This window comes from Poecilia mexicana, unplaced genomic scaffold, assembly GCF_051168715.1.
Source record: "Poecilia mexicana isolate PSO_F unplaced genomic scaffold, ASM5116871v1 scaffold_16, whole genome shotgun sequence".
Lineage (NCBI taxonomy): Eukaryota > Metazoa > Chordata > Actinopteri > Cyprinodontiformes > Poeciliidae > Poecilia > Poecilia mexicana.
Window position 1 is genome coordinate 11,608,549 of NW_028263385.1, and position 27,785 is coordinate 11,636,333.

Consider the following 27,785-nt stretch of genomic DNA (forward strand, 5'->3'; position numbering starts at 1 on the left):
CCAACAGAACCAGTCTCCAGTGTAAATGTCTCCCCACTGAGTGCAGACTTGATTGAGTTCAACGGCTCCGTCAGTCTGTTCTGCTCCTCCTCTGGATCTTCTCTCTCCTTCATCTGGATGAAAGACAAATCTGCGGTTACAGCCAGTGACAAGGTTCAGATCACTACAAATGAAGAAAACTCCACTTTGACTATAATCAATGTGACCCGAAATGACCAGGGATCCTACAGGTGCAATGTGTCTAATCCTGCCAGTTCAGCCATCAGTGATCCAGTAATCATCTCTGTTAGATGTAAGTTGTTCATCTAAATGCTCAACATCTGTGTAAATCTGCTTCAGTCATTTTATGAATATAATTGGAAAAGTTATTTTCCTTTAATATATGTATTTTTCTATCTATTAACTTTCTTAATACTTAATTTAACCTCATATTGTAATTGTTAAGAATTGCAACCCCACATATAATATATGAATTTTCTCATCATTATTTTTTCAGTGCGATTAATTTCTTTACATCTTACTGTTTCTACATTCAGATGGTCCAGACAATGTGACAATAGAAGTGTATCCATTAAAGGAACAATATGAGAAAGGATCAGATATTAATCTGATCTGCTCTGCTGACTCATCACCTTCTGCTGAATATCAGTGGTTTCTGAATGGAGACCAGCTGATCGGTAGCGGTCCGTTGCTCCAACTGATGAATATCCAGATGAATCAGAGTGGAAACTACATCTGTCAGGCCTTTAACAGTAAAACTCTGACATATCAAACATCTCAACATTTACTTGTCTTTATACATGGTAGGTATAAGAATGTTTTCAACAGCTCTACCTCTGTGTTAATAGACAGATATTCTGTATCCATTTTTATGTTAAAGTAAAAACCAATTAATGTAGAAGAACTCAACTTTTCAATGCTATTCCACTTACGATGCATTAACTAATTTAAATTCTGTTCTAACCAATACTGAGTTATAAATGTTGAAACATATGAGAAATTAGAATTTTAGTTTTTTATTAGACATAAGTCCTAATCTTATAAACATAAAAACTGTAGTATAACTTCACAAATTAAAAATGTAAACAAAGTATACAGAACTCTTACAAAGTCCTTCCTTCAGCAGACCCTTCATTGCTATGTTGGTATTTTGTTTTCTCGTATTGATAAGATTGCCAAAATCTACACTTTGTCAATGTGTAACAAATACAGTGTAACTACTATGTCTATTCATAATTTCATTGTGATAAAAAAATATCCAAAATATTTTTCAAAAACCTGCTTTCTTGTGTTTTCTCCTTTATTTCAGATGCTAGTAAACCTGGAGGTCTCGTTGGTGGAGCCATTGCTGGAATAGTAATCGCATGTTTGTTAGTTGTTGCTGCAGGAGCTGCTGGAGGATATTTCATCTACAAAAGAAGGTGAGTTTCTATATGTAACCAACAATACATTTTATATGTTGAGCTTTTTAAACTACATTAGAGCACAGTTCATGCTAAACTCTGATTAACATCACATAAGTGTGACACAGTCAGGCACTGATGGACTCAGGGACTGAACAGTGAATACAAAACGGGTGTTTATGAGGAAATAAACTTATTCTTAGTCAGACAGGCCAGGGTCAGAACCATGGAATCCAAATCGGGGTCAGGCGGTTCCTGATCTCAGGGTCAGACAGACAGGGGGTCAAAGCCAGGAGGTCCAAATCCAGGACCTCCAGGTCAGGATCGGAGACAGTAGAGGCAACTAGGCAAAAGGAAGAGACAGACAGGTTAGTTACCGGGCAGTTAGCTCAAGTTTCTCCAGCAGGCCTGAAGGTGTTACGCTGAGGGTTTCACAACAATCTGATGCCGTACAGGGGGAAGATCCGTCCTTATATGGCAGCAGCTGGAGTTCAGGGTGATGATGATCAGGTGTGAGTGGTCACAGCCCAGCAGCAGTTGTGACAAAGTGTTCTCTCAATTATCCATATTTATCACGTTTCCTTGATCATGTCCTCTTGTATGTCATATCCTCCTGACTACCAGGAAAAAAAAATTGTCCAATCACCATTTTTTTTAAATCCCACATTCTTTGTAAGGTAATAAAAGGTTTTATGCACTTACTTTGTCTCGTCCCACAAAATGTGTTATTACTGATGAACGCAATTTTTATGTATTAGAAAAAGATACAAACAAAAGTCCCACCCCTTCATATGTGGTATCATTGAAAGGCCCTAAATGTCCTCTCCAGATACCAAAAGGAATTAATTCAGTAGAATGCAGGGAGTGGGAGATATTCAAGTTTAGAAATGTCCTCTACAGAGGACAAAAACGAACTACTGGTAGTCAGGAGGATATGGTAGGTATGTCAAAGCAGGTTATCCTACCTGCTTTATAAAATTTATTGTTTTACCTTCCAGAAATTAATGATGAGTATGTTTATTAACTCATTTCAACAATATTTTTGGTAACACTTTATTTGAAGGGGGGTGAATAAGACTGTCATGACACTTTCATAAACATGACATAACATGTCATGAACATGAATAAGCCTTCATGTATATTTATGACTGTTGTCATAAAGTGTCATTCGGTAAATTATGACACTTTTAATACAAAGTTGACATTATTCAAAATGTCTTTGTTATGACAACTTGACATTAACCAGGAAATCATTACTGTTTAAACTTTACCTTTAATAACATAAAGTTACCTCATTTTTAAAGTGCAATCAGTAATACTTTTATAACAAATTTATATCAGTAATGATTTCTTAGTTAATGTCAAGTTGTCATAACAAAGACATTTGAATAATGTCAACTTTGTATTAAAAGTGTCATAATTTACCGAATGACGCTTTATGACAACAGTCATAAATATTCATGAAGGCTTATTCATGTTCATGACAGGTGTTATGTCATGTTTATGACAGTGTCATGTCAGTCTTATTCACCCCCACCCCTTCAAATAAAGTGTTAACATATTTTTTCTCTGAATATGGGCTTTTTAGAGAAAATATCGAACCTACACCACATTCAGGCACAACAGGTCAGTATGTTTACAATCCATTTAATACATGAATCTCAATTACTTCACTTTCCTAGTAACTGGATCGTTGTAAATGTAAACAATTTAGGGAACTTGTATCATTTGGAGCTCAATGAAATAACTTAAACTGGCTTATCATCAATACCCATATTAAGAAAATATTTTAAAACTAAAAATATTTTTACTTTCAGAGCAACAGCATGATTATGAAAACATGCCAAGAATAAAGAACAATAAAAATAAGGAAGAAAGTCATATTTATGAGAATTCTGCAGCTACACAAAGAAGTAAAGAACCAGAACATGTGTATGAGGAAATGAGACGGATAAAGAAGAAATAAAATCATCAGCTTTTGGTTCTTTAAAGGTGAGTTCTGAAGTAGGAATCTGTTAAAAAAGGAAACAGTTTAAAGAACTTGGATACATTTTAATTATGTTATATTTAAAAATACTTAACTGCTAAGTATTTTTATAAAGACTTGTGGTATGAAGTCAATCACAGCACTAATATTTTTTTTTCTTGTCACACAGATGATCAGAGAAAAAAACATGATAAAACACGAAGAAACTGATATTGTTCTGCTATATTTTTGCTTTTTGGGTTTATTCCTATTTATCTCCTTGCTAAAAATTTTAAAGTCTTCCAATAATGAATCAAATATGTAAAATATTATACATTGTTCAAACGTTGTTGAAATGTTTATTTACTCCAATCCTCCAAATTGATCTAGAATAGAAAAGTAATTTTAAAAAAGCTTTATCAATGCAAAGTTCTTGACGAGATTTGTTTTCAGCTACGCTATTTATCTACTGTTGACTGTAGTGATGCTAAGCATTAACTTTTCAACCTCTTTAACCTCTGTAATTGACATTATTGTAACCTTTTGTGATTGGTTATTTAGGCCATGTTTAGTTGGTCAAAAAGGAGTGCAATATGTTGTCTCACCGCAATTTGTAGCTCATAAATATTATGTTTTGCTGAAAAGAGGAAGTGGTAGGGACCAAAGTAAACAAGAACAATATAATTGAGGTGTCAAAAGCAGGAGCACCAGATATGGAGGCTGCAGTTCTCAGTGCAGATGACCTCGATTCAGTTCCAGGTTTGGTGCAATTTGATGCATGTCTTCCTCTTCTCTCTCTGCCTTTCTTCATATATGCCACTGATGAACAGCCATAAACACCCTTGAAAAAAAAACTTTTTCCTTGATAAAACATGAACTGCAAGTAAGCTGGACAGATGTCAGATCCTTTGTTTTTAGGTTTTAAGAAGAAGGAGAAATTAGAAAAATGGGGAGTTTTTATTTCAGAAAGCAGTCCAAACCTCTGTTGTCAACTAGTTACTGCTCTGTTGTCTAAAACAGCTGTCAGACACCTCCCTCTAGTGGCCAGCAGGAAATGCATGACTTTTACTGCACTGCGCATCATCTAAGAAACGTTTTCATGTTTGTATTTATCACAATTTTGTTACTTTAAACAGTTCAGACCTCAAGCATCACCACAAATTTTACTTTAAAGCCTCAAGATCAAAAAACTTTAAAACAATATGTTTGATGGTTCTTTGTTGTTGTCATAATGGCCTTTTAGACTTTCATTGAAATATTTCTTCTTTTATTGTGTTTTTGGAATGAAGTTAAAAATAAATGTAAAAGAAGAAACTGGGTTTGCCTCATCATAATGTGTAGATACTGTACATATTTCAGAAATCTTAACCTGTTTTTGTTCCCATTATTCATCATGTACTAAATCATAATTTAAATGGAAATCATATCATATACAATGCAAAAAAACTTTTGATTTTGTGTTTTTGTAGTGTAGAGCATTATTGGTGTGAACCACTTTTTTTGATACTGTTCCAGATAAACTAAACTGAAGATCTAAAACTCACATTCACAACAAAGTTTTTATAAAAAAAAGTTTTTTCAATCGAATTACGCATATTTTATGTAACTCCATAATCTTATGTACCTGTGAATAGGTGACAAAAAAATCACTGAATTATCTGAATTAGATCATTCAAATAGTCATCTAATTCTTTTATTTTAGAACCTTCAGTTTCTAACATACAGAACCAGGAGGTGGCGCCATGTGGATTGATTTGACCGAGCTTGTGAGATTCATATGCACACACCTGAATTAATTATTTCTTCAGCGATCTGTGCCCAGTGATGCTCAACTTGGAGGCACAAAAAACTAACTTTACTTGGTCTCTGCCATACTAACTCTCTCAATATATCACGGAGAACAAAATAATATGAAAACATGAAAAAACAGATGCTAAATTAGTAATTTCAAAACAAAAAAATAACTTTGATTCTTTTAGCAATTTAACATTAACAGGTTTCATTTGACTTTGAGCGTTTATGCCTATTTATTTTTCTACTAGGCTAAATTCCCCCTTTTGAATTAAAAATGGCTTTACAAGAGCTTTGTTGTTGAAATCCCACCAATACATAAGTTCCTTTAAATAAATATTTCTCTTAGTCAAGAAATTTAACAAATGAACCTTCATCTTCTAATGGGCTTCATAAAGAAAAACACTTGTAATTTTTATATATATATAGCATGTTTTTTATGGTTAAATTGCCTCTTCAACATGCAGTCAAGTTCAATAGAGTCTGTCTAATAAACTAATTATTTGATTCAGGTGTTTATGTGGAGACAGATCAAGTGGAGACATGCCTAAGATGGCAGGGTAATTGCACTTAAGGACTGGAGTTTATCCCTGTTGTACAGGGTTATTGTTTTTTAAATGTCCTGGACTGTATCACCTCTAATTATAAATGTAAAATATTTAGACTCAATAAAAGCTGAACAAGATAATTCTCACGAAAAAATATCCTTTAGAGAAGAACACTGTTTTGGTTCATTAGATGTTTATTTTATGTGTGAAAATACAAAAGTGAGCATTTCAAATGCTTTTGACTAAATCTACACTTTTAGAATTAAACAAGCATAATAACTGCAATTTATGGGCAAGTCAAATCTTGACTTAATTATTAAAAACTGATGGTAGATTCTCTAAAACACAGTTTTTTGATTTTTGAAATTCTCCTGAAGGTAAAGAAATAAAAATTGTTACTTTCTTGAAGATATGCTGAAATCTTTACTCATTGTCTCAGGGAAAAACAAATCATTTGTCCTCTCTTCTCATTAGCTGGGGTATATTTGCACCTTAATAACAGCTGTGTGAAATGCACAGAATGGTTTGAACCATTCACTGTTTAATCCACCAGATGGCGACTTCTCACCCTTGTGAGAAGTCGTTACCACTCCTCTATCATCACTTGTAACCACTCCTCTATCATCACTTGTAACCACTCCTCTTCTAACTGAAGTCCTCAGGAAACTACCTGAATTGGTTACTCATTAAAAGATCCTATCAGTATTCTTTGACCCAATAATGTCAAGATAAAGCAGTTGTCCTACATAAGGTTGTCCTACATAAAGTTGTCCTACATAAGACAAAAAGATAAACTTTTAAAATTTCCCTCTTCACTGTCCATACAATGTTATTCAACATCAGTCATTCTTTTAATTAATTAAAAAAAAAAACATTTTGCACAACTAAAAATTAAAGAATTACCAGCAAGTTCACATATATTTTATAGGTGGAATTTTTTATTTTTTTTTCATTATATTTAGACCTTGATGTAAATACTGTCTGTATCCATATGGATAAGGTTTTCTGCTGGAGTCTTTTATTGGTCTGTTGAGTGGAGTCCTATAAGCATTGAATAAAAATGTAAATAGGACAAATGATCAATTCTTTGTTGATCATTTGTGCATTAATAAAGAATCAACAAAGTCATTTTACACCAAAGTGTTTGGATTAGTTTGTGTATTTACTTTTACCATTTACCTTTGGCATACAAATTGTGTTTTTGCATCCTGTAATGAGAGAATTATACTGTTTATTTCTATGTGAAAATCTATCAAAAATGGTGCCAGATCGTTAATATGCCTCTGTTTCTTGTATTTTCATTTCACTGTACCTCCTGATATTAAATGATCAAACTCACGTTTTAATTAGAAGGGAATTTAAATGTTATGGTATTTTTTATTTTTATTTTTACCTTGGTCTCTTTGTGATCTATGTATTATTATTAGTGCACAATTCTTATATTCATTAATATTTTTAATATTGGAAATGTGTTGAATTTGCTCAATTGTACAGGATTGTTTTCACAGATACTCTTTACTTGTAGTCCGTTCTCCAAATGCAACTGTCCCTTAATTTCCAGTTAATTATTTTGATTATTAACTACCGGTACACAATTCATTCACCAGAAAAACACAGGAACTTATGTAATGATGAATCAGTAAATTAAAATCTGAACCGTTTTAATGTAATCCATCACTAACAAACTCCCCCTTTCTCAGACCTTATTGTAACATTCATGCTCATCCTGCTTTATACAAAACAGCTATTCTCAGCAAACTCATCAAGGTTTGGCAACAACAAATATTAATTTGTAATTATATTTAGAGCTTAAATGAAACACTGTGCCAAACTGGTGGGTGGTTTTCTGATGTGAGGTATTATTAAGTTGAAATTAAATACAAAGTGTTATGGAAGAAACACAAGATTGATACCTAAAAAGCTATGCTTTGACACCGACCTTTAACACGTCTTTATTTGGCTACTATATTCACTGTAAACTTTGAATTAATTGCTGCTCTCTTACTGGAAATTGATTTTATTTTACCTGAGACCTACTTCCTTATTGTTAGATTTTTTTTAACCCTTTTTTATTTGTCTTGTATTATCTCTTTGGTTATCCGAGTAACACCAGACTGCTTAAAATAGACAAAAATGCACACTGGACTATGTATAATTTATGTTTAATTTAGTTTTTCAAAGCTTCAATATATACATTTTGTAATGGTGTGACTGGGTGGTTGCTGTTATCAACCATACAATGAAATATTCAGAACCAGTTCAGCAAACAGATCCAGGAAATAATGATTTGAATATTGTGGGTAAAATTAAAATAGTTTACAACCTCATTTCAGCAACAGTGAGTTAAAAGCCAGATGATCTATTCCAGTTATTCAAGAAAAACCGGTATGTTTTCGTGGAAAAGGAACAAATTTATTCAAACTTCTCATATTTCTGACTCTTAGTTCCCGGGAGAACTTCAGCGCAATCAGCATCCTCATCTACAAAACAGACAAAAAAAAACAATATTCTTCCTCATTTAAGTTTACTGTTTCCTGAATTTTCAGGTCACCAACAATGTGTTCAGTCCTGACATTTGGAAGATTAAGTACAACTTCCCTTTGCTTTCTGTTCTTCCTGTATTCATGTAGAAACTCCTCTATATTCCACCAAGTTTAAAGTAAAATCTATGAAGTAATGACTCTTTACTACATCTTTACAACAAATCTACATTCATAACAATAGCATCTTGTTTTTTTAAGAAGTAATTCCTTTAATAACCAAATGAAAATTATTACACAACTCAACATCTACTGTATGTGTATTTAAGTGAACAGATATAAATAAATATTTAAGCTTGAACAGAGAGAGGTGTGTTCCTTTCAGAGTACCAATAAAAACAACTTTTGCATCAAGTTCAGGGCCTTGTGCAACAACAAGACAGGTTATTTTTTGTTAATTATTTAGCTGAGCTAAATAATTAATAGTGTATTAAAAGAGCAATGAAAGATATCAGCATTAATCTGCAAGGGTTAAGGTACAGCCTTGAAATTAATATTTTCCTGAATCCAACTTTTAGCAACAATATTGCAGCTCATATTTCTTTGGAACAAATTAAAACAAGGGGCTAGATTTAATCAGTCTTGTGGTGAAATGTTCTTTATAGAAATATCTTATAATTCTGTGGAGTAGCAAGCCTTACTGTTAAGTGACAACATTATCAGCACTTCCTCAAGAAACCCACTAAAATTACTAATCAGTGAAGATATCAATTTAGTCATTATTTTCAAGTCATTCCATGTACTTAGAAACATTATGATGGCTTTAAACACCTATATTTAAATAGTATCAACAGAAAACATTCTTGTATGAAACACAGAGTTTCACAATAATCTCCCCCTGTCTCAAAATAAATGTTTAATATAGAGCATGTAGCTCAGATGCTACTGTGTATTTCTGTACTCCAAGTCTCTAAATGTCAAATCTTACTTTAAATTCATAACCCAAATGAGTGTTTGTCCCACTTATTTTCAGTGTTGTGTTTCAGTGTGTACTTTGGACATTTAGTCAGAGGAAGATCAGTTTTATCTGATCATAGCAACACCTGATAGAGCTGTATAAACCTGATCACAGTTTCCACATTCTCTGTGGAACAGCTTTGCATTTTAATCGAATTATCAAAGGGCAACATATTGACCTGTATTTTTGTGTGAATCAAGTGGAACTGCAGAACATTATTGCATTATTGCTTAATTTATGGAAAAACTGGCAGGAGTTCATCCTGTAACCAGTTTGAAACTGTCAGTCTCAGTTATTGTGTCCTTAAGTAAGACACTTCAACCTGGTGGTCAGAGGGCCCTGTGGTGCCAGAGCATGGCAGACTCATTTCTGTTATACTGCTTCAGAGCAGCTGTGGCTACAAGGTAAAACCTTATATTTATAGGTAAATGACTGAAGGTAGTGGAAAGAACTTTGCAGTACTTTTGACTAGATAAAGCACAATACAGGTACAGGCCATTTATGATACTACAAATTTTAGTTATAGAAGATTTTCTCACCCAACATCATGGATCAATGTAATACTTAAGTGAACAGATATAGGGTATACTAGTATCTACAACTCTCTGTCTTCAAAAAAAAAAAAAAAAACTATATAAATGGTATAAATAACATTTCATTTTGGAGTAACTATGATCTTATCCAGACAGTTTTACTGAATTTAAAATAGGTAATGCACAAGAAAAACTGAAGATCTGAGTTTCACCTGAGTACTGAAGTCAAAGAGAACAATGAGAAACACTGTGCTGAAGCAAACAGCTGAATCATAGTGAAAGTATAACAGCTTATTGCTGATAAGTAAAAACATGGAAATGTTCTGCCTGCTGATTTCAGCCACTTTCAGAACTGGTTTATCTACTAAACACAAGAAGTAAACTTAAATTTGAATTTCTTGGCTATAAATAAACTTCAGTGGAACTATGACTGCATGTATTATGTGTGTCAGTCTGACCTGCTCTCGTCAGATTCTGTCCCTTTGGTTTTCAAACACAAAACCATTTGATCATCATTACCTTCACAGTGGGGAGCTTTCCTATTATGTCCATGTGAACGTTGCAGGTAGAAGTGGAGGAGGCCAGAGGTCTGTTGGTGCTTATTCAAATTCAATTCAAATCATATCAAAATATTTTATTGATCCCAAAGGGAAATTAAATGTTGTTGCAAATCATTTTAATTCAACATTCTTCAAATTTTTCATTCTGATCTGACCGTAGTTAAGTCAAAAAGAGTGTTTTTCCTTTTTTTTGGGAAACTTGTTTGATGTTATTTATATAAATACCTTATATACTATTTTCTTTGACATCCAGTCTGTTCTTTTAGTGCTTACTGAAAAAAAAAATTGACCCTCTTAACTTTCGATGGCTCCACCTCTTGTTTCAGCTTCACCCACCTATCTTTGGACTTAAACTTCAGCTGCTGATGCCCTTTAACTTTTCAACATATCTCTGCTTCAACACACCTCAGTGTGTACAGTGATGTGAAAAAGTATTTTCCCCATTAAAGATTTCTGTTTCCGCTATTTTGTAACACTTAAATGTCAAGTCCAGAAAATCAGACTTTGACAACCCTAATTTTACTTCATGCAGAATAAGGAAAAAATAATTTTAACAAATGGTGGCTTAGTAATATAAAGCTCTAGTTTTAAACTTGCATCCACTCATTATGGTCATGAATGTATTCTCTCTTTGGGATTTTAATAATTTGTGTGCACCATTTTTGTTGTTTTCAGGACATATGATGAAAAAAAAATTAGCCTTTCAAAATAAAGGTTATGTGCAAAAGTTAGAATTTATTTGTAGATTTCTCTACAATATTTACAGCAACAGGATTATACATAAAAACTATACACATTGGTTGAAAATAAACCTGCAGTCATCAATGAGTTTCTGGTATAGTAATAGATGGATAATTGGCCTCTCTTCTTCTTTTCATGTTGATATGAAATAGATATTCCACAAATTGTAAAGAGGGTTGAATGCAGGCTTATGAAAGGGCTTTCAAAAGTTCAATTCACCAACAAGACATCATCTACAAGCTATTCTATCATCTATCAAGTCTGTTCCTTACAAGCAATGAAGGCCTAATCCAAGACTTCAATAGGTGTTTGAAAATGCTTATTTAGGGAGAAAAATATTAATCATTTCCTTAAATACCCTGTTCACCCAATAATAAAAACAGAAATAATAGTAAACACACAACATGTATTAGAAAAAATAGAGAATTCTAAAACCATGATTTTTCTGTCCTACATTTTCAATAATTGAAAACAGTAATATATATATTGTTTGTGTTTTCTTTCAGATGATCACCCATTGGTTCAAAAGTCAAGCTTAGAAAAGGATTTTTCTTTTCTACAATTAGTTTGTTACTTCAGTACTTCCATGTTAGTATAGTATAAAAATAATATCACCAAGATAAAGTATGATCATACCTTTGGCTGTTTTATCACATTTGCCTAGATTTTGCTATTTACAGTCAATTTATTATTGTTTAAGCAATAAAGGATGCACTTCTACATCAAGAAAATACAGCTACATTACAATAACCTGACTGGATCAGTAATGGATAAGATTTCCACTTTAGACTTTTGGATTTATTAGGGGATTAACGGTAAACACCTGAACGAATTAATACAGTGTTGTTGTTTTTTTACCTGAATACATGGAGGATGTTTATGTGTGGAGGTAAGAGCGCAACTTTAAAACATGACACCAAAACAAAGAGGACTCCTACTTGTCACTAAATGCAACATGTGTTCAGGTACAGCTGGGTTAGACTGTCAAAATATCAAAACAACTATCAAGTGATTTTAACGTTTTACTTTTAAATATGGCCAATGTATTATTTAAAATATGTTTAAACATCAGCACTGACTATTTTCTATTCACTGGCTATGCCTGCTTATTTTACTTTATTCATTAAAAGAACAATTATCTCCTGTCAGTGATGTACTTTTCACTTTAAGTTTTAGAACATGATAAATTCAAATTGATTTCAGAAATTTAGAATGATTCTTTGTTTACTCCTGACATAAATAATGATCTGCTTATTTACCTTGAAAGAAACCTACTGAAATCGAACTGGATCATAACTTTAAAACCTAAATTCCTACCAAACCACAATTTTTGTGTTTGCACTTCTGTTGCACTCCCAGAAGTTAGAGAATTTATTTTTATCAGTGCAAAATAAGACATCTACTGTAAAAGTTGCAGTTTTCTCATAATAGTGTCTGCAGACACTTCCTAATTTATCAAAATGAGTGTGTTGTTCATTAACTTCAATGCTGTAATGATAAATTAACAAGATACATTGATATGAAATAGAAATTAAGAGAATATTTGTATTGATGAATATATTATATCTATGTAAAACTTAAGCTTTTTGTGGGGACATACTACACATATCAGGATAAAAGGTTGATCAGACATGTGTAAAAGGAAAAAAATGGACTGTAAAGAAAAGGTTGCTGCTCACTTTTAATTTACTCTAGTCATAAAATCAAAAGACGGAAATGGTCAGGCTTCTGACTTCCATTATGGTTAATCATTAAATGATAAGGTGCCAGAAGCAATGATAAGGTGCCAGAGAGAAGTAAACTATGCTTAAATTTGCTAAAGCAAAGCAACAATGTCATGAGCCAGCTCTGGCAGCTCTGTCATCGTTGGTTTTTGCTTAACAAAGCGTCAAGTTTCAGCATGATTTGGTTAAAGCCAGGCAGCCAGCCTGTTTGGTTTCAGCTGCAGAGTGCTTTAATTTCTGTTCATCCTGATGTCAGCGTAGGTTGGTGAAGGGTGATCTGATTCCCACTGGGCTTGCACATTTTTCTTCGAAAACTTAACATCTGTGTAGTTCACTTCCTGGTAAAAAAAAAAAAAAAGAAAAATTAGCATTGTTGAATATGAAAAACCAGCCGCCTTGTTACGGTTGCATAAACAAGCATCAAATGAAAGACACCACAAATTTATTGAGTCACATTTATTTTTCCTGATTCAAAGTCCAACATTTTGGTGATAAAGTCCCAGCTACCTGACAGATATGAATATCTGTTATTCTTTCTACAAAAAACATTTTGAACATCAATTTGTTACATATTTCCTACATACACCATTAAAATAATTATATTAACCAGGTTTCATTGTCAGGCCATCCTTCTGTGGTTAAATTGCTTTATTTTTTTCTTGAGGTTTACAACTGGCACATTAATGGGTTAATTCAAATGTCCCAATGTTTGTTTGTTTGGTGTTAAAGTGTGCAGTTGCTCATAATTTTGCATATGGGAAAATATAACAAACTTCAGTAAAAAGTCTGACTTGAGCCTTGATAAAATGTTGCAGCTCTCTTACTACATCAGCAAAAAAAATATTGTTTCCATTTCATGAAAAAACTGTGGCTTGTTTTGCTTTGCTCTAACGTATGTTTATATAAATGTTTAACTATTGTAAAATGTAATAATATTTTGAGCATGTTGTATGTTATGTGCATGTCAGTTGTGTGAAGGAGAGAGTCTTATGTCCTGTTTGAAATTTCTGACACTCTTCCTACACCATCCTTAATCATGCAACCTCAGAATCAAAATGTTTTTTTATTGTTATTGTTCAGAAGCACAACAAAAATCATTGACAAAAGCACCAAATTAAATATCAAGTGGATATTAAGAAATTTTTTTAAGTAAATTTAGAAAAATATCTCATTAATTACTAATGGAAGCTTTAATGGAAGCAGTGACCGCAGTTATTAAACAACTTTTCACCAGCAAACTTGCTGTTGCTGCAAGTAAATGCAGCAAGTCAGTGACTTGAAGAAATCTGCTGGTTTCCTTAGAAATATTTTTTTTTAAAACTACTTTGAATAATTAACTGACCTTGCTGTATTGTGTCATCATTAGGATCAATTGGGAAGCATATGTGACTGAATTGAAAATATTTGTAATGTGACATGAAATAACATTTGTTGTGAAATAAACTGAATTGAATTGCACTGAAAAGGGCAGATTTTCTAAACTTTCTAAATATAGAAACACGAAGGGTAATTTTCCCCAACTTTCACTGCTTCTTCAGACTGTGACTATTTATGCATAACTTTAAAACAACATGCTATGATGCAGAAAAGACAAGAAATCTAAATCCAAACATGAGTTCCATTGAGAGTCGTCATTCATTGTATTTTTGTTCAAAAACATTTTTTACATTTCTTTTTTTAAGAAAAACTGCCTTTATTTTTGACAGAGTATGTTCTTACAGGTATGCTCAAAGATTTTAAATTTATCATGGCAACCATAACCGTAATAATAATCTTACTATGAAAATTTATATAGCATTGATAATTTTTACCTCATTGCTGTTTGCAGCATTAGCTTGTCTATTCCCATCTATGAAATAAAGATAAATTAAAGTAAATCAACAAATGCTGAATTAATAAACATGCATGCACAACCTTTACACACCTACCTGTTGAAATATTTCTGTTTGAGGTTGTCCCCCGTTTTCTGTTGAGATAGAAAGAAATTATGAAAATAGAATAAAGTAGAAAAAATACTTATAAATATTCACCATACGCTATTGTCCTATCCTGTTTCTTATAATAATTTTCAATTATATATAAAATAAAGCAATTGCAATCACTGAATGAATATTGTTTAACACTTATAATTATCTTTAATTCTTTAATAACATACAGGCAACAGTAAATACAGTCAAATCCAAGATTATAACTACAAAACAGAAGCAGTGCATTGACAAGATATAGAAAGCATGGCATTTTGTTCACATTTTTAAGGAATAATCTAAGCCTATCTTAACTGTAAATTATTAGTAATTATATAAGGTTGTGTTTTATTTTCAGAGGGTTTTTTTTCACTTACTTCTTTTTAAGTATAAAGTACACTCCAAAGACAATTAAAGAAATGCATACTACACAGCCAATTACAATTCCTGCAATGGCTCCAGGGTGGATGCTTCCTAAAAAGCAATAAAAAAGAAAAACATGTTTACAATGTAAAACTGTCAAGTTATATAATGCCTTGACAAATGCAAGCAGTAGGAAACAGACAGGAATGGTGCTAGGAAAACAAATATTTTTACTAATTAAGACAATGATTCAGAATCTCTTCTACTGTAGACTAACATAGGCAAAGAACTGGAGATCATGAATAGCAGCACTGAAATAATTAGCACAATCAAACATATCAGAAGGGATGGTTTTGGTAATGCTTTCAGGAGAGGGGCTAGTGGTGGAGATACATAGAAACTGAGGTTGTAGAAATCATCTAACACCTTTACCATTGAACCAAATCCTCACATAAGAAATTCTAACTTAAACTGTATGGAATAAATGTCCCTTTTTAGCTTCCTACCGATCTCCATATCAGTGTATAATGTCTGCAGGTTTGTGAGCGCTAATGGATGAATCTGTCTGTTGTGGGAAGTTCTTCGATAAGTATAACTGAGACTTGCACTGTTGGGATAATTTTCTTCTAAACAGACAAGGAACCTGTCAGAATTGATGGTTAGATGGAAAGAACTCAATACAGGAAAATCCTGGAAAAACCTCTTAAATGTAGCAAAAGAGACTTGCCACTCAGGAGGAGCTTCCATCAGGACAACAACTCTCAACATACAGCCAGAGCTACAATGTAAACATTTCGATGAAAGCATAGTCACCTATTAGAATGGCCTAGTCAAAGTCCAGAACCTAAATTCAATTTACTCTGAGTAAAATGTGGTCCTACAGGTTATGGGAGGAAAAAGTACAAATTCACCTTTGAGACTTTCGTCTGTAAACGATTTTGAAAGATGTTTCAAAATGTGCTACTGTTGTTTGTATGTCACATAAAATACAAATAAAATATTTTTAAAGTTTGTGAGTGTGATGTAGCTTACCTGCTTTGGCGTTATCTTCTATAGAGATAACTGAAACTGGAGATGTTTGATATCTCAGAGTTTTGCTGTTAAAGGCTTGACAGCTGTAGTTTCCACTTTGATTTTTCTGAACATTGAAGAGTTCAAGCTGAGATCCAGAACCAAGCAGAACATTTCCATTAAAGAACCAATTAAAAGTCGCAGTAGGTCTGGAGTCAGCTGAACAAGACAGATGGATCTTTGACCCTTCTGTATATGTTTGAGAAGATGATTCTAAGTTGACTTTCTCTGGGCCATCTGCAATAATAGAGAACAATTAATATTAACTAACTCTACACATTAATACCATAACCAGTTTTATTAGTGTAGTGTTTAATCAGTGTCATTGAGACAAATATTACAAATGTGAAAACAAAGCACATATTAAAACTTTATTGGCTGACCAATGTATTACTAACATGATTAACTGATGAGGTTTTATAAATATGGTGTGTTTTACTTCATCTGATTTCTAATAAATGTGTTTCTTATATTTTCCTAAATTATGTAGAACTGTAGAACAATAAACAGCTTTTTTTTTTTTTTTTTTTTGGTGCGACAGTTCCTGTTTAAAAAAACATTGGGCAAAATGTCAAACTATATGTAAATATATTTATATCAAATATATATTTATATCTTATGTAGAGCGGGATCACCGGCAGCTTTGCACTTGCGTGATTCCATTGCAAATTGAAAACTGAACAGAGTGGGTCTCCTCTTTGCTCCACTGTAGGCTATTTTGGAGGTGGGAGGGGTTCAAGACACCTCTCTTTGCTCACTGTAACTAAAGTACTGTTTTCCTGTTTGTTCACCAAAGTCTTCAATAAATCAGAAAAAGTAGCTAGAGCTGTCATTAGTCATTTTTTTGGAGGAAAAAAAAGTCACTAGCGGGGTTTGAAAATATTGCTACGACATCACTAAGTTGGCAACAGTGCTCCCAATTCCAGATGCTGCTGTATTCTGCTTTGCTTTATGGCTGTCACTGATGCAAAGTGCTATACATGCGTTATTTCGAGACAGTCTGGTTATGTACCACCACATATTGGTACATACTGTTATTATTCCCATTTGTGTTTAGAGAAACTACACATATATCCAATCACTAATTGGGATCTAACACCTGATTCCGATCAGTCTGAAATCACATGATTGGACCAGTGTCCGATCACTTGAGAAAACAACACAAAAATAAGCCAGTTACGACAGCTGTAGCCTGTCAGTCCTAAAGCAAGCAGCCTCTCCCACTTCCTAAGTACTGCAGTCAGTCTGACAGTCATTGCTGCTCCATGTTCACAATGTAAATGAATCACACATTTGTAAAGCTGAGTAATGCTATCAATCAATTCTCGCCAGGGTGTTTCAAGTCCTGACTTGCAGCCATTCGGGGCTGCCGTATCTCTGAGCAAAATCATAATGGAATGCTTTTGTATCCGAACCAGGGCTGAGTGACAAAGTTCTACAAAATTGTATCACTGCAACCAACAGGAAAAATCAACTGCTTAGACATCATTGAACTAAGGATTGAGTTGGTTTTTGGTAAACTATTGCAGAACTTAGCACATTTTCATGAAAATGTCAAAATTTGCTCAGAAACATAAAGATAGAATCCTAAAACACATACTTAATTTATCAGCAAAAAAAGTTGATTTGTTTGTTAGAAACACAAAGTATTTAGAAGGGTATTCTAGTACATAAAAAAAAATTGAATAATACGTAAAACTGCAATATTTCTTCACGGTAATCTCAGAATGTGAAACTCATATCATATGGAACCACTGGTCATAAAGTGATATATTTCAAGTTTTGTTTCTTGTTATTTTGATAACATTTTCAAAAATATAATTTTTGGAAACTCGTGGTCTCACACTCCAATCAGCTTAACTCAAAACACTTTCACTTAAACATTTGAACCATCTCTCACTCTGGGTCAGAAAGTTTTGAGCAGTGATCATACTCTCCCTTCACCAAAACAAGATCTCGATGAAAAACTGATGCAACAGATGGAAACAAATCTTGTGATATTACAGAAGCTTACTGAAAAAATGCCATAGCAAATATGTGCTGTAATCAAAGTTAAAGGCAATTCAAGGAAATATTAATGAGTGACGCTTTTGTGGTGACTCTTCTTTTGGCCAGGCAGTGTTTTTTCTGCTCTTTATTGGAAATAAACCCTATATCTTCAACAAAAGGTGCATAAATAGTTTTGAGTATTTCGTTAGTATCAATGTGTGTTTAAAGCTTCTGTCTCTTAATAATCTTACCCAAATTAATTTTAGTTTTATTACACATTTTAGCCATGTGTAGTCATTTCTGTTTTAGTTGAATTTTAATTCAATCAAAAAAAAAATTTGGATATGGAGAGAAATTAGTGGTCAAGGCCTGTCAGTACATTTTTGAGTTTTACAAACAAGCATGTCTTTGAAAAAGCATTCCTCCATGATGTTATATGTTAGGGGAGAAAATGGACTGTCTACCTTAAATTACTACAACATAATATCTATGCCAATATTTAAAATATTAATCAATTTTTAAATAAAGGTATTGGGCCAAAGATCACACAACAGTGAAGCTTTTGAAAGGCTAAATGGAACTGACTACCAACAACTCTGAAGTGCATGAAGCAGAAAGGAAATGAGAATTAAATAAGTACAAAGTTACCCAAGAAGAAAACTTCATATACAGTGAGCTTGGTCTGACGTATGCTAGCCATGTTCCTATCTAATTTTTTTCTACACAGACTTCAGAAAACATTCCCATATTTCTGCACCTTTCTTTCTGGTGTCATCTCCTCACTTCAGTTTGCAAATGTCTGACTGCAGGTTGTGGGGAAAGTTACCTGTGGAGCTCATCATTCGCTTTTTTATGCTTAAGAAGATACAATCTCTTTGTTTACTTTTCCAACTCTTCCTGCCTTCCACAGGATCAGATCTGATTAGATTTCATCTTCTGGCAACTTTTTAGTCTCATTTTCTGCTTTGAGATATTAATGCATAGACCTCAAAAAATGAGTAATTTATCCAGCTGCATGGAAGAAAAAATGATTTCATATTTTGATCTCTACAAGAAGTTTGCCTCTGGCCTCTGCTTCAGCATCAAAAGAGCTTGGTTGTAGAAGCTTAATGACTTCAACACCTTACCACTTCTTTACCTTACAAAACTTATTGCACTGCATTAAAGAGTCTCACTAAATCTATAGAGCTCCAATGCATTGCACTTAAGTGAACAGATCTTAGTGATATGTGTATTGCCCACAGTCATATCGTCATTAAATCTGTAACATATTGTGCAGTCCCTAGTAAGGAAGATGAATGAGTGAATTTTAGCTGCATCTTTCTACAGTATGGGTTGCAGTGTTGACATTTTTGTCCTTTTATGTTACTAAAAGGACAAAATGTGTCGTAGATTATGATGTAGCCACCATCATAATCATGGTGACTGATTATTAATGAAGCCACCAATAACTGTAATAATTTGGGTATATAATTACAATAGACCTGATCATGATCAAAAAGGTGATGAGTCAGCAGAGCAGGTCAGATTAATGTCTGACCCTTTCTTATGATGTTCTTGTGATGGATCCAGATGGACCATCTGATACTAGAAACAGCAAAATATGAAGAAAATGTAATTTTAAGTAACAATAAGAAATTACATATATTTTCATAGTGCAGATTCAAATCTTAAAATAATTACAATAGCCTGTTAAGTGAAGCATTAACTAGATTTCTAGATAAATATTTTTCAAATAATATTGATGTGACAGTTCAGTAACGTGTGGTGGTAATGTGATCTGTGATGACTACAGCATATTTACACAGATGGTAATCAAGTAGATGAATAACTTACAATAAACAGAGATGTTTACTGGATCACTGATGATAAAACTGGCAGGATTAGACACACGACATGTGTATGATCCCTGGTCATTTCTGGTCACATTGACTATAGTCAGATTGGAGTTTTCTCCATTTGTAGTGATCTGAACTTTGTCACTGGCTGTGACCTCAGAGCTGCTGTTCATCCAGATGAAGGAGAGAGAACGTCCAGAGGAGGAGCAGGACAGATGGACGGAGCTGGTGAACTCAATCAAGTCTGCTCTTGGTGGGGAGACAATTACATTGGACACTGGTTCTGTTGGAGGAAACACAACACTTGTCATCAAATACAAGAGTCAACAATCTCTACTGTAGTCATGAACCAATTCAGTACAAATCTTGACATGAGAGAAATTGTTAAATAAAAAAACTAATGAATTTGTATCTTGTTCATGCTGAATACAGCCTTACTCCTCCTCAGATAACATTTATGCTTTTTGCTTGAATTAAGGGCTTTATATAATTTTCTGAATCATTTTTAACAACAAATTCTATTACTTTTTTAAATCAATTCTAATCTATATAAACCTGTGACAATGTTTAATGTCTACAGTTGTGAAATTTTTATTCTGTAACATTTAACTCCAATTTTAAATCAACTTCCATAAAACCATGTCAGTTTTATTCTGCAGCCCTAATCAAATAATACGACAGGTTGGAAACAAAGAATAGTAAACTAGTACAGCACTGACAAGGAAAAATCTCTAACCAGCAAACTCTCCCATGAAAGTTACAGGAAATATTTACTCTGCTCCCTCTCACTTACTCTTCTCAAGACACTTTTCAGGCACATCAACAGAAAACCTTTTTTTATCAAAACTGCTTTACAAACATTAATCTCACTGGTAAGTTTGAACTCATGCAGCGGCTGAAAGCCTTGTCTAAGTAACAACACAACTGACAAGTTTCTGAGCCTTTCTGAAAGGTTTCTTATTTTATTTGGACCAATGTAATTTTAAATGCTCTGAAGGAAACCTGATTTGTAGCAGACCATTCCACTAATTTCTTAATTCTTATTCCCACAAAATACATTTAAAATAGTTCAAAGCTCAGCATAATAGTCTACAGATCTCACTTGTTTAAAGGGTTAAAAGATGGATAGAGGGAAAAAATAAATAAATTGCAGTGAAACTTAAGAGACTGAAACATGTTAGTTGAATCTTGGCTTTTAACATCCACTCACCATAAACATCCAGTGTGGTTTGTCCTTTCTTTGTGATCAGTTCAGAAGTTATAATGCTAACTCTGTATTCTCCACTGTCACTGAGTTTCAGATTCCTGAGTTCCAGAGATCCAGTAGATCTGAAGAGAGTGATCCTGCCTTCATATCCTGGTCCAAGTGTGTCTCCAGTTGTCGGTGATAAAACTATAAGTTTAGGTTCTGAACCAGGATCAAATTCCCAGTGGACTGATGAAAATGGTGTCTCTGTTGGATTCAAGTTTGTCATGAATGTTACTGTCCCTCCAACAGAAGCATTCAGAGGACCATCTGGTAACACTCCAGATCCATTAGATAAACCTGGAAAACATTTACAAGTTTAATGCAGTAATGCAAATCTGGATAAGAACAAAAGGTTAGGAAAATTTAAGGAATTTATTTAAGGAAAATATTAATCATTTTGAGGATAAGGTTTAGCTGGTTGTTACACTACTAAAATCTCGACATAGGCTTGAAAATATTTTATTCATATGACTCTCTTACCTATAAAAACCACAACCACGACAAAAAGCAGTCGCAACATTGCTTTGATGTAAACCTGGAGATGTCGGTGTCAGAACAGCTCAGCACTCGAACTGAAACTAAAAAAAGCTTTGCAATGAATGGTGAACACTTTGTACTGTAAATCATCACAGTAATGTGAGCCATGTCCCTGGAGTTAAGAAATTGCTAGATGGCTCCCTCCTGTGGTGATCTAACCAGATAGGTACAGTATATTTTATAAATTAGACTACTTCAAAAGCGGTAAAGAAGATCTCAATCTAATAAGATTCAGGTTGTGCTTACTCCATACAGTATTTAACAAGTTCAAACTATCCTTTTTCATTGTGATTTATTTTTCCAGATTTTAAAGTTATATTAGTCAGTTGTGATCATGGGCGGATATCCCACCACCACCACCACCAAATCTTTTAAAAGTCTAGAATTATCCCCCACAAAAAAAAAAAAAACATTGAAAAGGGGTTTGCATTTAAACAATATCAATATGACAAGGCAAAAGAAACAAAGAACGAGATAAATCCGCCTTTCGTCTAAGAAAAAAAATAAAAGAATGAATTTTTAGGTCCATCCCCATCATTATTAGAACAATGGTTCAGTCTGAAGTTTAGGAGGAGCAACAGCAGCACTGCGGAATGGTATGGGCTCTGTCAGAGCCACTGAAGTGAGGATCTCGCTTTGGCTCTGCTTCACAAATAGCAAAACCCTCCAGTAAGTAAATACATGTTACACATATTATTTACTTTCACTGCTCAACAGGAAAAAAAAAACACATTAACAATAAAAATCAGACTGCACTTCGTTATTTAATTACTTTTGCTGAATCATGATAAACTGCCACATTATGCCTTGGGAATTAGTAAAACTGCTTTTTTGTCACAGCAGCCTATGACAAAAAAAAACTCGTAGACTTAAGATTTTTTATGAAAAGTAGCAAATATCTAAATCATATTTAGCCCTTTAACTCTTACGTTGATAAGAAGAGTTTGAAACGGGAGGGAGGGGCTGAACAAGTGGCTAACAGCTCTGTGTGTGGGAGCCAAGAAGAGAGATAGAAAAAACAGAAAGTTATGCTTTTATTTTTCACCGTCTTCAACGTAGAGCCTTTAAAACCACAAAAAGAAATCTGAATATTTTTCTATATAAACCCAGGAGCTTTAAGTGTTATGTTTCAGTTATAATACTCTCCAGATATTAATTTCTATCTACTTAAAATATAACAACTTAAGAAGTTATAATTTAAATAGCCCATAACTTGTATTGGGAGCCATTACAATAAATCAATGTTTATGAGGAATTTTATTAAAATTTTTATTAAAACTTTTTATTTAGAACTTTAAATTTTTGTAAAGGTGGAGCAGAGATTAGATCAGTGAGACTGAACAAAACTTGTATAGAAGCAACATTAAAATTTTAGTTTACTTCTCAACAGTTTGCTTACTGAGAAAAGCATGTTTGATGTCCATTACTACACTGTGTTCCAAATTATTATGCAGGTGATATTTTCTCAGATTTTCCTAAATGGTGAATGCAAATGATGGTCAGTATAATTTTCAAGTCATGAACTATTGCAGTATAAACATCCCAATGAGAAGAGTTTTTTTTTTTTTTTTTTTTTTTTTTCAAAAATAAAAATCTCAGAAAGCACTGTTCCAAATTAATATGCACAACAGATTTTCTAAATATTTTATGGATTATAAAGAACTGCAAACGGACCATTAAGTGGTCATATTTACTAAAATCAAAAGTTATTTCAATCAAAAACATCTTAACAGACCGAGCTATATGTTAACATAGGACCCCTTCTTTGATATCACCTGTACAATTCTTGCATCCATTGAACTTCTGAATTTGTGGATAGTTTCTGCTTGAATGTCTTTGCAGGATGTCAGAATACCTTCCCAGAGCTGCTGTTTTGATATGAACTGCATCCCACCCACATATCTTCTGCTTGAGGATACTCCAAAGGTTCTCAATCGAGTTGAGATTAGAGGAGGATGGTGACCACACCATGAATTTCTCCCCTTTTATGTCCATAGCAGCCAATGACACAGTGGTATTCCTTGCCATGTGAGATGATACATTGTCATGCATGAGGATGATTTTGCTACTGAAGGAAGCAAAATCATGGTTTTTGAACTGTAGCTGCTGTCAAAACAACTGCATCTGGTTTATTTTTTGTTTTTTATTGTTGTTTGGTTTAAGGTGGCAGCATGACTCCACCACCTCCTTGCTGACATCACAGCCATGTTGGGATGTGGTGGCCATCCACCACCCATCCACGACCGCATCCATCTGGACCATCCAGGGTTGCACAGCAGTCATCAGTGAACAAGTCTGTTTGAAAATTAATCTTCATGTATGGCTGGGCCCACTGCGACCACTTCTGCTTGTGAGCAATGGTTAGCGGTGGACGAATAGTAGGCTCATGGAGGATCCTCCATCTTGAGGTTCCAGAGCCACCAGCAGCTTCAAAAAACTGTTTGCTGCTTTGTAATGGAATTTTAACAGCTGCTCTCTTAATCCAATGAATTTGTCTAACAGAAACCTTCCTCATTATGCCTTTATCTGCACAACCCTATCTTTGCTCGGAATCAGCCACAAATCTCTTCACAGTACTATGATGCTTCAGTTTTTGTTAAATATCTAATGTTTTCATACCTTATATGGCAATGCACTATCTGATGATTTTTGTCAGCAGAGAGATCCTTTCTCTTTCCCATTTTGCTTGAAACCTTTGGCCTGCTTAATAATGTGGAACACTTTTCTTAAGTAGATTTCTTTTAATTGAGCTCACCAGACAAACATCATCCCAGGTCTCTGAAATTAATTATAGTGATTCAAAGAACCCTGACAGACAATACCATCTATAAATTTAATAGCACAACAAAAAATTTAATCTTTATGACACTTTAATCCAATTTGCATAATAATTTGGAACACGGTGTAGACATGTTTGGTCCTGCAGCTTGAATGTGGTTTAAAAACTTTTTATACCACATTATGTTACATTTCAATGTAACTTTACTGACCCCCCCCACCCCCCAAAAAAAAAAAAATTGCTCTTAAGAAAATTTCCTGTTTATTGCCCCCCCTCCCCCCTCCCCCAAATAATGAGATGGGATTTACTCTCATCCATCCATCCATCCATCCATCCATCCATCCATTTTCTGAACACACTTGCCCCTAGCTGGGGTAAGGAGGGGTGCTGGTGCCTATCTCCAGCGAATGTTTCGGTCGAGAGGCGGGGTCACCCTGGATAGGTCGCCAGTCTGTCGCAGGGGCCCTTGGTTGTGAAATGTTGAGTTTTTAATAAGTTGAAACTTCTTTAACTTCACCCTTTTAAATTAACAACTTATATTAACAGAATTAACTTTAGATGGATGGATCAATTGATGTATGGACACAGACTTTCTGTTTATTTTAGATAATATATATTAAAATAAATTTAAACTGATATTCCTCCAAACATTTACAAGTGTGGTAAAAATCAGCCCCTTGTCCAACAATACTTGAGGGTCTAGGGTCTCCTGCTGGAGACGTGAACTATGTTAAGGTTTTCAATTTTCCTTAATCACTGATGTTTGTCCATGACATACGGACCGTGCCAGTTCAGTGCTATTAAGCTTACATGCCTGAACACTCTCCACTGCTAAGATATCCTAACCATTGCCTTCCTTCCAAAAAAAAAAATCTTGCTTACAGCACAGCAAGAAGAAAATACCATAGGACAAGGGGCTGGTTCCTAGCCAGAATGTATGGATGAGACCCATGTGGATTTAATGTAGGCTACATGGTTAATAGCTGACCATGCTAATATAAAAATCTATCTTGAAATAAAACACACAAGCTGGCTAGGAGATTGTTCACAGTGTTGTGTACATGTCTAATTCTGAGAAATTAGACAAATACCTGAGAAAATATATGGCAAATCATTTTTATCTACTAGAGATGTTTTGACCTACATTCGATGCAAAACAGCTTTTTTATTGTACCAGTGAACACTTTCCTGTTCTATATGGATCAAGTTTTATTATATTGTTTAACTATTTATGACTTGATAACATTTCCATGTTGGAGAAAATGACAACTGAATCCAAAGTTCACAAACTCTCAGAGATCTGATATGACTGTGTTTCATATAACCTACCCAGTTTTAGGAATAATCATGTTTTCAGTATCTTGTTGAAGTGAATTTATGTTGTTATAACAAAATCTAAACAAGAAAGTGTTTAATAATATACTAAACATTTAGTATATTAAAATGTTTAGTATATTATTAAATGTTTAAAAAACATTTAACAAACATTTAGTATATTCCTAAATAAACATTTAGTTGCACTAAATATTTAGTATATTAAACATTTAAACATTTAGTCTATCACTAAATGTTTAAAAATATACTTTTTTGTTACAGATTTTCTGTTACATATTTTTATTTACAGACTTTTTCTGTTATTAAATCAGAATAATGTATAAATAAAAAAAAATGAAAGCCACTGTACGTACCAAATGTCATGTCATGTAAAATTCCGATAAGTAAAGCTTCAAAATTATTTAGACTATTGTTGGTACTCTTTTGCAGTTCTATTGCAAAAAATAAAGACATAAGTTTTATTTACAGTGAAACTTGTAATGCTTCCTTAGAAAAATTACTAATTCAAAATTAAAGTAGGTATCCCTTTATATTTATTTAGAACATGTTTTTTTTTTTCTAAAGTACCCTCAACATTTAAGTTGGAGAACTCTTATATGCCACAGCTCTTCCTCAGATCTTTTCTGCTTTTTCCTGTTTCATTATTGAAGATCTCACTTAAGTGAATTATTTTCTACTTATTTTATCACATTCTTGTAAGCATTATGGTAAAAGTTGATGTAGCTCTTTAGAAAAAGGCCAACATTTAACCAGAAAATCACTTATAAAACTGGTACAACTAAAAGTCCAGATAAATGAAAGTTTACTTTTGTTACATTTTATTAAAATAAAGTTTTTCTGTTTGTTGTCTGTCTGTTCTTGGAAATAACAGACAGACAACAGACAGACAACATGAACATGTTTGATGTTCATCAACTATCAAACATCACCTCCCAGTGGTGAAACTGTTTCTGCAGGATAAAGCTGAAAGACATTTTACTGTGAAACAAATCCTAAAAATGAAGCTGCAGATTTGACATTTGAGTCACCAAGCTGAAAAGTTAGTGATTTTTCAACTTAGTGAAAAGTATTAACATTACTTTTAGGCAAAAGTAATGTTAATACTTTTAGGCAAAAGTAATGTTAATATAGAGATCCACATAAAGTTTTACCACTTTGTTTTGAGGCTCTTTATAACTTGATGGTATTTTAGTTCAGGAGAATCCATGAGCTGAGTCCAAAGTTTACAGGAACCAAAAGACTGGTGCTATAATTATGCTCAATAAATGTCTCATGACTAAACCTTCCTTGATAACACATATGTAAAATCATGTTAATGTAAAAAGTCTAAAATTTCATGTTAGAGTTTAAATGGCATCATGTATTTTATTGCTGATCTAAACCAGATTAGCTATTTGATTTATCTTTTAATAGAAATATACCATGTATTTGATCAAGATAAATATTTTTTTGTAATTTCAAAAGTTATAAATGAATAAATGATCCCATCATTCAAAATAATTGTATGGCACCTTTAAAGGGTTTAAGTTTCAAGTCTGATAAATATTTAAAAATTAATTTAAGCAAATTAAGGGATTTTCTGGTACAGATTAATGTTGAATATTTTCACTTTAGAATTCAACCATGAAACACTGTCATTAGTGTCAATGAAACTGACACAATAGAAACACATACATTTGTTGATGATTAATACATTTTTACTTCCAGCTGCTGATACTGGATCATCTACTGTTAAATTATTCAAAATCCTGGATAATTTGTCAGATCAGTTAAATTTCACAGAGAAGCTTGCTTTTTGACAAAATAAGGTAGGCACCATTAAAAATACAATTAAAAAACTGATGCATTTCATCTGTTTTTATTAACATTGTGTTAAAAATTATCTGTAATGTAATG

General features: G+C 33.4%; 1 protein-coding gene across 2 annotated transcripts; it reads right to left on the minus strand.

Annotated features, from left to right (window-relative positions):
• Window positions 1-11,014: 11,014 nt before the first annotated feature.
• On the minus strand, window positions 11,015-21,820 carry LOC148154997 (cell adhesion molecule CEACAM6-like). Of its 2 annotated transcripts, XM_088014233.1 has the most exons (8): window positions 21,719-21,820; window positions 21,200-21,535; window positions 19,988-20,272; window positions 16,124-16,399; window positions 15,106-15,202; window positions 14,693-14,730; window positions 14,576-14,613; window positions 11,015-13,102 (listed from the first exon to the last, which is right to left on the minus strand). In XM_088014233.1, exons 1-8 carry the CDS (start codon window positions 21,756-21,758, stop codon window positions 12,995-12,997), a joined length of 1,218 nt encoding a protein of 405 aa, XP_087870359.1. In that variant the 5' UTR covers window positions 21,759-21,820; the 3' UTR covers window positions 11,015-12,994. The 2 variants fall into 2 exon arrangements, with proteins under 2 accessions (XP_087870359.1, XP_087870360.1); XM_088014234.1 differs by lacking the exon at window positions 14,576-14,613.
• Window positions 21,821-27,785: the final 5,965 nt, after the last annotated feature.